Source organism: Ziziphus jujuba, chromosome 6 (assembly GCF_031755915.1).
Source record: "Ziziphus jujuba cultivar Dongzao chromosome 6, ASM3175591v1".
NCBI classification, from domain to species: domain Eukaryota; kingdom Viridiplantae; phylum Streptophyta; class Magnoliopsida; order Rosales; family Rhamnaceae; genus Ziziphus; species Ziziphus jujuba.
In genome coordinates this window covers 26,675,037-26,690,158 of record NC_083384.1, presented here as the reverse complement: position 1 = coordinate 26,690,158, position 15,122 = coordinate 26,675,037, and the positions used below count along the sequence as shown (strand labels likewise).

At 28.3% G+C, this 15,122-nt stretch overlaps 1 protein-coding gene across 1 annotated transcript; it reads left to right on the top strand.

Moving 5' to 3' along the window:
* Positions 1-11,438: 11,438 nt before the first annotated feature.
* On the top strand, positions 11,439-14,939 carry LOC107430031 (cysteine-rich receptor-like protein kinase 10). The gene is made up of 7 exons (XM_048464184.2): positions 11,439-12,240; positions 12,584-12,703; positions 12,908-13,038; positions 13,123-13,333; positions 13,923-14,160; positions 14,337-14,478; positions 14,601-14,939. Exons 1-7 carry the CDS (start codon positions 11,439-11,441, stop codon positions 14,937-14,939), a joined length of 1,983 nt encoding a protein of 660 aa, XP_048320141.2.
* The last annotated feature ends 183 nt before the right edge of the window (positions 14,940-15,122 follow it).

Here is a 15,122-nt window from a genome sequence, read left to right as displayed (position 1 = left end):
AAATAAAATGTTACATATATATATATATATATATATACGGGATATTGATATATATAATATTTGTGTCGAATGTCTATATCATTTCCACTCTCGGTGTCGCGCGTGCCTTTCAGATCTTGGGGAAGTTTTATTTATTTATTTTTTTCTTTAACATTTCAAAAAAAAAAAAAATTTCTGATATATTCCATATCAACTTTAAAAATTGATTATTAATTTTAATGTTCAAAATTTCAATATCGATAATAATATCGAATGTTTAAAATATAAAAATTTTTATAAAAATATCGAATATGGATAAAAATTTACAAAAAAAATAAAAAATTTATTTTAGAAAATAAAAATTTTAACATTAAATTATTTAAATAATTAATTATCAAATTAATTATAAAAATATTTAATAGATATTATATTTTTTTAATCAATTTAATTTATAATAAAAGGCAACAATCATAAATAAAAATATGCAAAAAAATATATATTTGATAAATTATTTATTAATTACGATAAAATAATAATTACAATTACTCATAGAATTTTTAAATAATTAAAAATTATTAATATTTTTTTCGTTTTTATTTTGAAATGTGAAATGTGAAATGTGAAAAGTAATTATTAAAAAATTTATCTTCTTAATAATTTTTTATGTAATTATTAATATGTCAACTATAAGTATTTTGTATTAAACATAGTTATCTTTAATGTTTTGTATAATATATTTTATCATTTTTTAGTTTTATTTGTTTAATGTTATTAATTTAAATACTATCAATATTAATTCTACATAATATTATATTTAATTATTATTTTATGTTATTATATTTCATTCTTATATAATCAATTATTAACTTGTAATTATGGGATTCTAATAAATTTATCTTATACAAAATGTATAGCAAGTGTATATATATATATATATATATATATAATCATTGGATAGAACTTATTAAGGTTATTAAATTTAATTTACTTCGTTTTATTTATATCATTAAATATTTAAAAAATAATTAAAATGTTAAAAAAAATCACTAAAGTTAATTTGATAAAATAATTTACTAAACATCAATAATATTTTTGAATTTTTTATATTTTCGAAATTTGTATTTAAATTTTCAAAATTTTGATTGATATTATGAATTTTTTAATCAATTTATTAAGAATTTGATATAAATATTTTGATGGAAATTTCCATAAAAATTTTGGCACATTTTCAAAAATTTCTATGGTTATTATAAAAATTTTTTCTGTTTCCATTTGAAACCTAAATTTTATTTCGACCCCTTAAAAAAAATAAAAATTTCAATAAAATTTCGATAAAATTTCGAATATTTTAGACTTTGGTTGCAACTAGCATCATCATTGAAATTACAAAATTTAAATGATGTCAATTGAGTATTATGAATGCCAAATGATAAGAAAAATAATGAGTTTTTAAAGCGAATAGAGAAGTTCATGATTTTTTTTTTTTTAATTAGAGGAATCAAATAAGCTTTGTAAAAATTTCACCAAAAAAAAATATATAAGCTTCATAAAAGATAAATGAAAATTAATCCATAAATTGTTCCGATGTTTTATTCCACCCCATCAATTTTTAAGTTTTTTTCAAAATTCAATTTTTTATTGGAATTACAATAATTTCTACACTTAAAAAAAAAAAAAAAGACTCAAACCAATAATCACAAAATGCCGGGAGAGGATCTTACTAACTAAACCAGCTTCATTTGTTTTTCGATATTGAAAATTATACTTTGTTAGTTATGTATCATATTTTATTTATAAGTTGTATTAAAATCATATCATTTGCGAGCAACCACATTTAATCATTTATTATTATTTTTTAGTAGTAATTCATCAAGAGATTTTTTTGTTTCATGATATTTTTATGATTTTAACATTAGCCTTTAAAAAAGGTTGTACCATGAAAATTCCTCTATGTCTAGACTACTTTTATTTGACAAAACTAACAAATATAAAAAATTACATAAAACTATCCCCTTTTTATTTTTATGAATATACATAACACTATCCTCAAAATATCTTATACGAATCCGTTTTTGCATAATTTCCAATTTGAGTGACCTTTTTATTTTTTAAATAGTTAATTCGATAAAGTCCAATATAGATGACCGTATATATAAAAGTATTAGGTCAACTTGGTAATCTATTTGTTGAATTTAAACAAGAATATTTTATATCCCCACTTGAAAGTAATTCCACAGAGTTGTTGAGAGGTTAAGGCAACTTTTTCATATATTTCCAAATGAAAGGAACTTTTTGGTTTCAAACATCCTCATGAAATACGAGGCCATATAATTTGTCATGTAATACAAAAAAGTGAGTAAAAATAGCTTTAAATATTCAACGTGTAGGTATGGATTTGTTCATATATCTTGGTACTGAAACTAAGCACTGAACACCGGAAACAAAAGAGTTTCAATTAGAATGGAATTTATATCATTCATGGCATGTATGTCCGTGTACGCGAGACTGTTGACTTAATTAAAGTCACTTTTGGTTTTTATAAAAGTAGAGCACAGTTAGTTAGTCGATATTTAACTAAGCGAAATATCATCTTAATCATGTATGCAATAGTACCATATATATATATATATATATGAAAATTCTATGGTGAACACGGTTCGAGTACTGCAGTATTAGTGATGGTTTTTCATAGTATTAATGATGATTTTTAGAAAATCATCATCAATATTATGAAAAATCGTTACTAATACTATGGTTCATATGAGAACCGTCCGTACCATAGAGGAACTGTATATATATATATATATGCAACAAATTAATTTATCAAATTTTAAAAAGGCTTCTAAGACAACTTAAATTACGAAGAACCTCCGATATCTCCTATTGGGAATACCTACTGAATTGCACTGCCCAAACCAAACATAAAGTAGTTAAGTCAACTCTAAAACAGTAAAAACATAACGAGCTTGTTTATTAGAATTGGACTACATCAACAAATATACTACGAAGAATATTTCTGTTTGTCACTGTTGATAATATCTGACACTGTTAGTATAGGTATTGATTCGGCTAGTTTTTTGCAAACAAAATTAAATTAATGGAAAAAAAAAAAAACAAACTGAACGGATTATTGATTTGGTTCAATTTGGCTTAGTCGTTTAAATTTTTATTATTTTTTTAATACTACTTTCAATTTTTTAATATTTGTTTATAAAATAATTATACATTTTAATCATTTGTATTTATTATTATCAATATTTTAAACTAACTATTTAAAATATAACAAAAATATATAATAAAAATATAATTAACTATAATAAAAATATTAATAAATTATATATATGTACCGTTAGTTTGATTTAAATTGATTTGGATTAAAAATTGCCCAAATTGAAATAAACCGCTCAAATGCAAAAGTCAAATCGATGCTAAACTCTAGGCTTCTATTATTTCCTAACTTATACTCATATTTGACTTTGGTCTTCATTTTTTTTTTTTTTTGCATTTTTTGCATTTTTATCTCTAAACTTTACTTTTAAATGCAATTTGATTTTAAAATTATTTTTAACAATTTTGAGACATATATTATTTTTATTTGTACTATAAAAATAATATAATTTAATATTAAACAACTCATAAGACTCCTGAATAATACATCACAAAGCTGTTTAAAAATTAAAGTGCAAAAAAAATGAAATTTAAGAACCGTAATGCTAAAATACTAAAATTTTAAAACCAAAGTACAGTTATAGATTTCACTGAGAAACTAAGAAAATTAATAATGGTATAATCAATTGAACTAACAATTGATATAATTGATGTAATCATCAGCATGGTTGATAAGAATTTTCATCCTAATGAAAGGAATTGGCTCTAAATTATACTTGTTTTAAGTCAAACAAGGGTGGTTCAACTTGAATTTAAAATAAATAAATAAGTAAGAAAGAAGCAATGCCTATTTATTTTTAATTTGTAATTTTATATCTTGGATTTTATGTTTTTGTTTTTTTTTGGCTGGAACTTGGATTTTATGTTTTGTGAGCAGAAAAATCATGTTGTGGGTCTGGCTTCTGCATCTGCATGCAGACTTTGTAGAGACTTCTGGAGGGACAGGCAGGTGAATACGTACAGCCGGAGACAAAAAGAGGCTGTTCCATTTTTTCCCAATTACCTTTTTTACCCTTCTCATTTTTATTTATTTAATTTTTATTTTTTGGAATTTTACATCCAATCACAAATCAATAACCAGAGGGTAGGTCACCACATTACAATTTGATCGAACGAAAGAAGAAAGTAAAAGATCCTCGAGATAATGATAGCTCCTGATCTCAAATCATGTGGATACGAGGGACCCATTGGATTTTTTTATTTTTTTTATTATAGATATAGATATTCCATTTTATTGTTTTTTTACTTTTTTTTTTGTTTTTTTAAAGCATTTTTATTCACGGCGGTGGAAAAAGTGTTTTACATAGGGAACATATAATCTGAACAGTGGGAGAGATTGGAAGCAACTTTCGTCTGAGATCGTATCTAGGATTTCTCAGAAAAACAGACAGAAAACAGATCCTAAGAAAAAAAAAAAAAACAAAAAGTAAAAACAATAAAAATTAAAATTAGAAAGATGGGATGATCACGTGCATCATAGAGTTACAGGTCCTGCTTTTCTTTCTTTGATCAGAAAGCCTAATCAGCATGGTCTGCAATGCATTGTCAACTCAGTTGAAAACTTTGACCCCCTCAATATAGAACATTATAATTATTAATTTTTTTTTTAACAAAATATCTAATTTACAAATTATTTAAAATTTCTCTACGTTTCTGTGATTCGCGAGGAATGCTACTTTGTCATAAAACATTATAATTAGGAAACACCTTTTATAGGTATAATTAGTACTTAATAGGGGTTTTGGTTTTTTTTTTTGGGGTAAATTAGTGGGTGCTTTGTGTTTTGATGGGAAAAAAGTGTGAACTAAAATGAATCACATGGTTTTAGAATTAGACAAAATTACGGTCGGTGGTTTTGAGATTCTGCATATCCAACGGTTAAGATACAACAAAAAGGCAAACATTAATTACTTTTTCACTTTTCATCAATTAATAATCCCATTGGATTAACGTGCAGGATCTACCAAAAAAGGGACCCACTTGCCGACATTGACGTGCACGTTGGTAAGTCAGAAGTCTTCACTGCCATGTCATAGTTTTGAACGGTTGGTTATTTCACACGTGGAATGAAAAGTGTATGTGGGGCCGTAGGATGGTGTGGTAGCGGTCAAATTGGCGTTCGGGTGGGTCAAATTTCTCCACCGGGTCAATGTTTTGAAACTGATGTGACCTTTTTGGTAGTGGTTGCACACAGCAAAAAGACTTGGGAAATCAAAATTTCCTCAAAACCTCATAAATTTTTGTGCTTTTTCTTAGCCCACCATGGTGTCAACTTTGTTATTCTTAAGAACTAAGAATTTCAAATATCATAAATGTAAGATTGGAATTTTTTTTTTTTTTTTGGGTGAAATAAAGGAAATTCATTTTTAGAGAGGGAAGGGAGCATATACTTCAGATGTAGATGTATCATAGTTTTTTTTCATTGAAAGAGAGTAAACATCTTGTTATTTGAAGATTTTTATAATATCTTCGATATAATAAGATATGAAAGAGTTCTACACCACAATGTTAATTTTTTTTATCCCAAAAAACAAAAGTAAGTTTTAGTCACTAGTGGGATCGTAGGCTGCTAATTTAACACTATTTTATTGTATTTTTAAAAATTTTAAATTGGAAGAGAATCCGTAACTTCTACCAATTAAATTTTTATGTTGAATCTATAAGTGGTAAAACTTTTATGTTGGACCGACATTCTTTTATTGAAATTTCATTGCCTTGCTGAGAACCATATATCCTTTCAAAAATAAAAATATCCCATATATTTCTACATCATAGTATAATTAACTGTGGCATATGAAGTTTTCATAATATATCATCCATAATTATGGTACAGTGATAGGATTTCTGTATCAACTACTTTCATAAATGAATGAGCGATATTTATAGGTTTCTAACACCATTATACACTTTAGAAATGACTAAAACCTAGAGCAATTAATGAGTACTCTTCCCACAATGTCATAATGCTTGATAAGATTTTATCATTATTATATTTTTGTTTGCTATGCATTGATCAATATCCTTCGCTTGTAAGAAACTCTTCTTAAAAATCAAAAATAAAAAAAGTGAAAATTCTGTTCCATTTCTAATCATGTTGGTTTGGAATTCAGGACTGAATTGTGTCCAATTAAATTTGATTAAATTTAAAATAGTACATAAGGATGATAAAATGCAGTGAATCTGTAATTTCTGACTTCAAAAAGTGAGGAAGGAAAGACATAAAAATAGGGCAAAAACTTCACTTGGTGGTTTTTTGTTTATAATCCGTGGGGTATAATCATGACTCCATGAATTGGTCACGTCAACTTGTTTTGGACGGCCTCACCATGTTTTGAGTACCCTACTCCTACTACTGATACTGACCAAACGATTACAAATTCCCATATTTTCTATCATTATCCCCCTATTTTTTTTTTCTTTTTCCTTATTATTACTCGTTTCTAAAGTTTTGCTTTTAGCCCATACCAATTACCAAGGATTTCATTTTCAAACCAAACCCTCACTCCTATAAAATATTTATCAATGCAAAATATTCTCTTGGTAGCTTGGTCCATCTGGCTAAAAAAAGAGGGTAATCCTTCAGAAATTTGGTAGGCAATCATCAATTCAAAGAATTTTGGGGTATTGATAAAATTTAATGAGGATCTAAAAAGAATGAATACCAATTAACCAGCCAACCTACAAATGGATGAATAGCTGCTGGGGGTTTTATTTCTTAAAGAGATTATTGAATAAATTCATGAGCTCTTTTACCAATTCTGTATCTTTGTTCCTCTGCATGCTTTAGTTTCCTTCTGCCCATGCTTTCTTGTTCACCCAATCTCATTAAATATCAATCTCAAGTTTTCAACTAACTCAAAACAATACCATGTGCTAACAAATGAAACTCCAACAAGGTAGAGATTCCGATGCCACCATCGTTTGGATTGGAAGTTTAATCATATCTGTGGAATTATAATTGACTTTCATTGAGATTTGTTATAATTTCACATAGATTCCAATAAAATTGCTTTTCATTATTTACCTCATTGCCCTTTATCCACTTTAATGAAAGCAACTATTAGAGGGTATAATAGACATTTCACTTTGAACAATGTCGTTCACGTTTTAGATTTGTTATAATTATATGGAAGGTTCAAAAAATTTTGGTATTGATGGAAATATCGAAGGCTAATTTTTATGAAAATATCGAATATTGATAAAAATTTACAAAAGGTGATAAAAAATTATTTTAAAAATGAGAATTTTTGTTGAAACTTTAGCATTGGTTTATTTAAACAATCAATTATCAAATTGATTATAAAAACTATAAAAATATTGAATAGATATTATACATTCCTTAATCAATTTAAATGATAATAAGTGATAACAATCAACATAAACTATTATTGATAAAAATATGTAAATATGTATATATATATATATATTTGATAAATTGTTTATTAATTAAGATAAAATAATCATTACAATTATATTATATTTATAAATAGCATCCCAATACTTATAAAACTTTTAGATAATTGAAAATTATTGGTAACTTTCTAGTTTTCATTTTGAAATATAAAATATGAAATGTAATGATTAAAAGAAGTATCTCTTTAATAATTTTTTATGTAATTATTAATATGTCAATCATAAGAATCTAGTATTAAATATAGCTGTTCTTAATGTTTAGTATAGTATATTCTATCATCTTTTTATTCTTATTTACTTAATGTTATTAATTTAAATGTTATCAATATCAATTCTACGTAATATTGTATTTCCATGTTATTATTTTTCATTCTTATATAATCAATTATTAATTTATAATTGTGGTAATCTAATGAATCCATTTTATACAAAATGCATAGCAAGTAAATATATATTTTATCAATGAATAAAATTTATTAAAGTTATTAAATTCAATTGACTTTGTTTTATTTATACCATTAAATACTTAAAAAACTAATATTAAGTTAATTTGGTAAAATAATTTACTAAACATCAATAATATTTTTGAATTTTTTATAAAAAAAATTTAAAAAAAAAATTCATAGATATTTCCAACATGAAAATTTTGAAAATTTACATGGAAATTTCCCAAATTTCGATAGATACTATGAATTTTTTAACTAAATTGTTAAGGATTTGATATAGATATTTTGACGAAATTTTCATGGAAATTTTAGAAAAATTTTGATAGATATTGTGGAAATTCTATCCGTTTCTATTTGGAATCTAAATTTTATTTTGACTCCTTAAAAAAAAAAAAATTTCGAGAAAATTTTGGGTATTTAAAACCTTGATTATATATAGGTGGTTTTATTTACACTATGAAATTATTTTTGACTTGTTATAATTATATGTAGGTGGTTTTATTTACACTATGAAATTTAATAACCACAATACATTTTTAGTTATTTTTTAATATTCTTCAAATTTGATTTATTAAAAGATCACAACTATCTTTAAGCACACAGATAAAACAAAAATAAATTATTATGTATACTATACGAGGTTTTTGGAAAAATATTAAACGATAATAATGAAGACAATAGAGTTTAGCCTTCGAAAGGAAAAAAAAGTATACAAAAATGACCGACAATTCATTTCTTTCAATGTTGAAAGTATAAGTATTTAGTTTTTTTTTTTTTAATGATTTATTTGTTTTCCTTATATTTTTTATAAAATTTCATTCTATTTATGCTCGTGTTATTCTAAAATTGTTTAATATAGTAGAGCCTAGATGCTTTGAACAAGTCCAATTTCTATGTACAAGAAAAAATAATTGTTTCTATGATATATGTGTAATCGTCCGTTATACATAATTAGGATGATTTAACATTATGAGTTTTGTATATAGGGCATATCTTATTTTATCAGGATTATATAATTCGGACATAAATGAATAATACGTGAAATAGTTCTTAAGTATACATAACTCGTATGATTTGAATCCGTTTAGGTATTATATATTGGATGGATATAATTTTATCTGGATTACATAATCATAACGAAAATGAACTGTACATAAAATAGTTGTCTAGTATACATAACCTAGATGATTTGAACCTATTTGGATTCTATATATCAAATGTATCCTTTTCATTTGGATTATATAATTCGGATGAAACAAACGATATATAAAAGTAGTTATCCAATATATATAATCTAGACAACTTGAATTCGTTTGGATTCTATATACTGGATATATATTGTATCATCTCGATTATATAATTCAGATAGAAATTAATGATATGTGAAGTAGCTATTGGTATATAAAATCTAAACGGGTTCGATAAACATAATTCTAATGATTTGAACCCGTTCCTATTTTGTACGTCAGACATATTAGGTTTTATTTGGATTATAAAATTCATATGCAAAATATATTTATTTTAATATATTTAAGGATAAATTAGATATAATATGTGGGTGTATATGCCAAAATTAGATTAAAAATAAATGTGTGCATAATATAATATGGTTAGTAAATTTCATAGTATGAATAAAATCACTCATTATATATAATTCCAATAAAATTGTTTTTCCATGGCTTACCTCCTTTACCATATGCCCACATTAGTCGAAAGTTACGGTCAAAGAATATAATAGAAATTTAGCTTCCTTTTATTTTTGCTTTTGTTTTTTGTTTTTTTGTTTTTGTTTTTTTTAAAATAGAATAAAAATCAATTTGGGACACTGCATGACTTCCAGATCATGGAGGGTTGCATTGTTAGAGTTTAAGCATTTTCACTCGATATTTACTTAGACCAATTAATAAGGATGTACAACTAAAATAATTTCAACATTAATTTAAAAGTCAATATATGAATAATATGAACGAACAAATTTTCTTGGATGCAATCCTTCAAATTTTTATATAACAATTTTCTTAAAATAGAAGCATATAAGTCTTTAATGAATTTGGTGGAGGAAGAGCATTTTTAAGCTTAAAATATTTACAGAATATTTTCTTTTTGTGGAAGGGTGTGATTTAACAACGGTGAAAAAGGGGTTGGAATTTGTGCAACAGCAGACGTTACTAATTTTTAAAACCCTAAAAATTTGTACAGGAAAGCGATGAAAAATAAATTTGGTACATGTTGTCGATTGGATCTTCTAATTGGAACCCGGTCCTTTGGTAACTTTACCTCCTATGCAGTGGTTTCCTCAACAAGAGGAGTGATTTTCTGCATCCACTTCTTTACATGTTCTTGAGTGAGTAACTCCAGTCAATTCGCCAGACTCGATCGAGAAGAAATCCAGTTTTTGATAGTTTAATCGGCAAACCATTCATTAAAATGATGAATGATAGTCTCAAAGAAATCTTCAATATGTAACAGAATATTCCCTATAGCATATGGAATGAAACACAAGAAGAAACGCTGAACTTCATCTATATTACTTCTTGGGAGCAAATTGAACAAACACAACTCACATTTCTAAGTATATTTTACAACCTTTTTTATTTTTTTATTTTTTTTATTTTTTTATTTTTACCTCAGGGGAAGATACCTGGTCCGCAGGGCACCTTTAAAAACAAACAAGAAAGAAAACTTTTTATTTTCTTTCCGAAGTTTTCTTGTTCCTTCAAAAGCTCAACAACCAAAGTGATCATTAGCTGAAATATATATATATATATATATATATATATTTTCAAAAAAGTCGGTCAATAAATAACTTGTTATACTATTGTTTCAGAAAAAATACTAATATAAATCCATACATACATGGGACTTCTACTAGATCCATTATTGCATGAATCCCATTGGCGGAAAATGCTAAACTCATTTCAAAATGTCCTATGAACAAGTCTAATAGGGTTGACAGAGAGAACAACGTTGAGTTCTGTACACTAGGATTTGGCTTTCCTCATTTCACAAGCAATTTGATTGAACACGTGGCACAAGGTGATTGGTTATGTCAACCAAGCCATTTCCTAAGTCATGGCTCATTTGGAAAATTGTTTTAAGGTCAGCATCTGGAATAATATATTTATATGATTATATGATAATACCGCCATAAAGTCTTGCTTTCTTGGCCACCTTTCTTTCTCAAAAATCAACACAACTTTGCTTATGTAACTGCATGAATTTAATTAAATATCCGCCAGAATGAATTTAATTAGATATCTGTCATAATAAAACAACTATGTAAAACAAAAAATAAAAAAATAAAAAGGTCAACTGGGTGTGTTTTTTTTGCTTCAGCAGTTGCATGGAAGGCCCAGTTTGCCCCTTGTTCTTCTTCCATATTTTTTTTCCCCCCTGCATATTATGCTTCCAGTCTTTTACAGCTTGTAAAAAATGCAATCTAATTCATTATATGCTCTCCCTTTGCTTTTACTTTCGTGTATCCATGGATTTTATTATCTCACTTTAGCTCAAGATTCAGAATGGAACTATTACGACTGCAGATCAGCTCTTTTCCTTCCTGGAAGTGTATTTGAGCAGAACTTAAACCTCACCCTCACTTGGCTTGCTGGAAATGCTTCTCTAGATGGTGGATTTCACAACATCAGTGTGGGTCAGAACCTTGATACTACTATTTATGGCCTTGTACAATGCGCAGGCTATGCCACTGCCAAAGAATGTCAAGATTGTGCAAACACTGCTGCGAGAACAATCAGGGGACTCTGTTCAAACCAAAAGGAGGGTTCCATAGGATTTCAGTTTTGCTCGATGCGCTATTCCGATAAGCGTTTCTTCTCTACTACTTTCGACAGTGCTCAAAGACACTCGTTGCCTAGTCAGGACGATGTAACCGATCTAGTTGTTTGGAATCATCAACTCGATAACTTGCTGAACAATCTATCGTCGCAAGCTGCCTCTGCTCCTTCAAGATTTTCAGGTGGGAATGCCACTTACAAAGATTCAGGCAATATATATGCTTTTGTACAGTGTACCAGAGACTTAACACAAAACAACTGCTTAACTTGCCTGGAAGATGTTATCGGTTACATACCTCAGTCCTGTGATGGGAAAGTAGGGTGTCAGATATATTCTATAAGTTGCTTCCTTCGTTATGAATACTACAATTTCCTTATGTCAGCTTCACCACCTGAATTAGCACCTTCTCCTCCATCTCCAAACTCTACCACGGCAGGAGGTACAACAATCATATGCTGATAATTTTTTAATGGGGTTTGATTAACCATAATATCTTTTGGGATTTTCTAGAACTAATTCTACATGTTTGTAGTGTGGTGTTCTCCCAAGTCCTAACCAACCCTGCAACTAATTTTCGTGTTCTTCGCAATAATTTTTAGGATTTTTGCATAAGAGTTTTAATATCCCAGGCTGTCATTTTGTTTATGTAATCTTTAAAAGTTTTGCCTATTGTGTAATTACCAAAAAGTATGTCACTTTTTAAGGGGAAAATTTGTTCCTATATTGTAATTTGAGCTCAAGACATCGTACTTACTTGATTTTTTTTTAATTTTTTTATGCAGGGAAGAAGAATACTAGAAAGACAATCGTTACTGTAGTGATCCCTGTAATCGTGAGCCTGATAGTGGTACTCATGATCTGTGCTTTCTTTGTACGAAGAAATGTCAAGAGAAAGAGACTTGGTAATTAGTTTACATTTCTCACCCTGCATTGAAATAAGGTCTTAGCTGTAACATTTAACTTACTCTCAGTTTCTTTATCTGCAACAATCGAATATTGTGAGTGTTGGTTGACTTTGTCTATTTCGAGTCGCCAATTGCATTCAAATATGACATAACCCTTTTCCAAGTATGTGCAAAGTGATATATTTGCTAATTATGGCATAGATGGTATTCATGAAGATGAGGATAGTAACTTCGAGTTACTTGTGATTGGACTAAGAACAATTAAAGTTGCAACAGGAAATTTCTCCAACGAGTACAAACTTGGAGAAGGTGGTTTTGGTCCTGTTTACAAGGTATTTTAGCTAACTGTAAACAATTACACACTATAACTTTCAATATTTGTACTTTTTATTAATGCCACTATCCATATATGTTAGGGTGTACTGAGTAATGGACAAGAAATAGCAGTCAAGAGGCTGTCGAGTCATTCAGGTCAAGGTTTGGATGAACTGAAAACAGAAGTAACGCTGGTTGCTAAATTGCTGCACCGGAATCTGGTAAAGCTATTGGGCTACTGCTTAGAAGATGAAGAGAAGCTTTTAGTTTATGAATATCTGCCTAATGGGAGCTTGGACAGGATTTTGTTTGGTATGGTTATTTCTCTAGTAGTTTTGAGGTTATACTCGTCAAATTACAGTCATATATTTTGTGAAACTAATAAATTATTCTAAATCAAACATTCAATAAGTCTCAAAAATATTCTATTTCAGCTCAAATGAGTAAACCTTCATTTTGGTTTCGGGGCCTGCTACCATCTATTCCTGTTGAATCTGCAATGAAAATCCCCTTTTGATTGATTTCTTTGTCTAGTGTGGTTTTCATTTCATTCAACTTTTTTCACAAGGTTTTCTCTGTACCCTACTAAAAATATTCTCTCTTCCATCGTTGTCTCTTTCCCCTCTTTCCCCATTTATTCCCTCTTTGTTATCCACATTCTTTTGTGCTTCTTATTTTCCTTTTTCTCTTTTTATTATCTAGGCTGAAGGTTATTCTATTTTCATATTGAGGAAAGTAGATTGTTGAAGAAAGTGTGACATCTTCCATTTTGAATGTTGCAGTCTATTGGCTTGGTCCACATGCATTAATTGTTAGGACCAACTTTAGACAAACCATAGCTATACGGCTGCATGTTCTTGTTTGCAAAGTAACTTATGTGTACGAAAATCAAATGATGTAGATAAGCAAAAACAATCTTCCTTGGAATGGAAAACACGGTACAAAATCATGGTTGGCATTGCTCGAGGGCTACTTTATCTGCATGAAGATTCTCGGCTTAGGATTATACATCGAGATTTGAAAGCAAGTAACATTCTGTTAGATGAAGACTTGAATCCCAAAATTTCAGACTTTGGTCTTGCAAAACTATTCGGTGGAAGTGAGACTCAAGCCAATACAAGACGGATTTGGGGTACTTAGTAAGTTAAAACCTTTGTTATATGCTTAAGAGAAAATGCAATTTGCATAAATAAAAGGGGATAATACAATATTAGTTAAGATAATTGCATGATATTAGTTTCCATCAACATTGCTTTCATTTGTCTGCCAACTGGTTTTATATTTAAATGCACTGAAATTTTCTAGTGGCCTGCAGTGGATACATGGCACCAGAGTATGTCAAGCATGGAAACTTTTCGACTAAATCTGATGTGTATAGCTATGGCATTTTGGTTTTGGAAATTATTACTGGTAAAAAGGTCTCAGGCCATCACAATTTCACAAATCTGCAAAGCCATGTAAGTATTATACACACACACATATATATATATATATATATTTTTTTTCTCCTTTTTCATGGTGCTGTGCTTGCTTCAGAGTGTTTAATATTGAATGCTAGCTTCAATATTTTTGTTTGCAGGCATGGAAAAACTGGGAAAATGGAGCCGCTTTGGAGCTGATGGATTCAACAATGGATGGGCAGTGGTCTAGAGATGAAGCTTTAAACTGCATCCACATTGGGTTGCTATGTGTTCAAGAGGCTGCTTCTGATAGACCAAAAATGTCAGAGGTTGTTTTGATGCTTACCAATTTCTCTATGTCCTTCCCAATACCTTCAAGGCCAGCATTTTTTGTTTCGGGTGTCGAAGGTGATAGTTTGAGATTAGTGAAAGAAAATTCTGGATCAACCACGGAAGCTTCAAATCATGATCAATCTGTTAATGAGGTTACACTTACTGAATTACATCCTCGAGATTGAAAATGTTAAAATGTTGTATGCTTTCTCTTCTAGAATTAATCTTGTTCAGATGTCACGAGGGATATCAATCTCCTACTCTTGCTGTGTGTGCTGAGGATATGTACAATAAGTAAAGTGTTTTCCAGTAAAACTATGATTTTGATGTTAAATATTTCTTTAAATTTGTATGCATACAGCACCTTT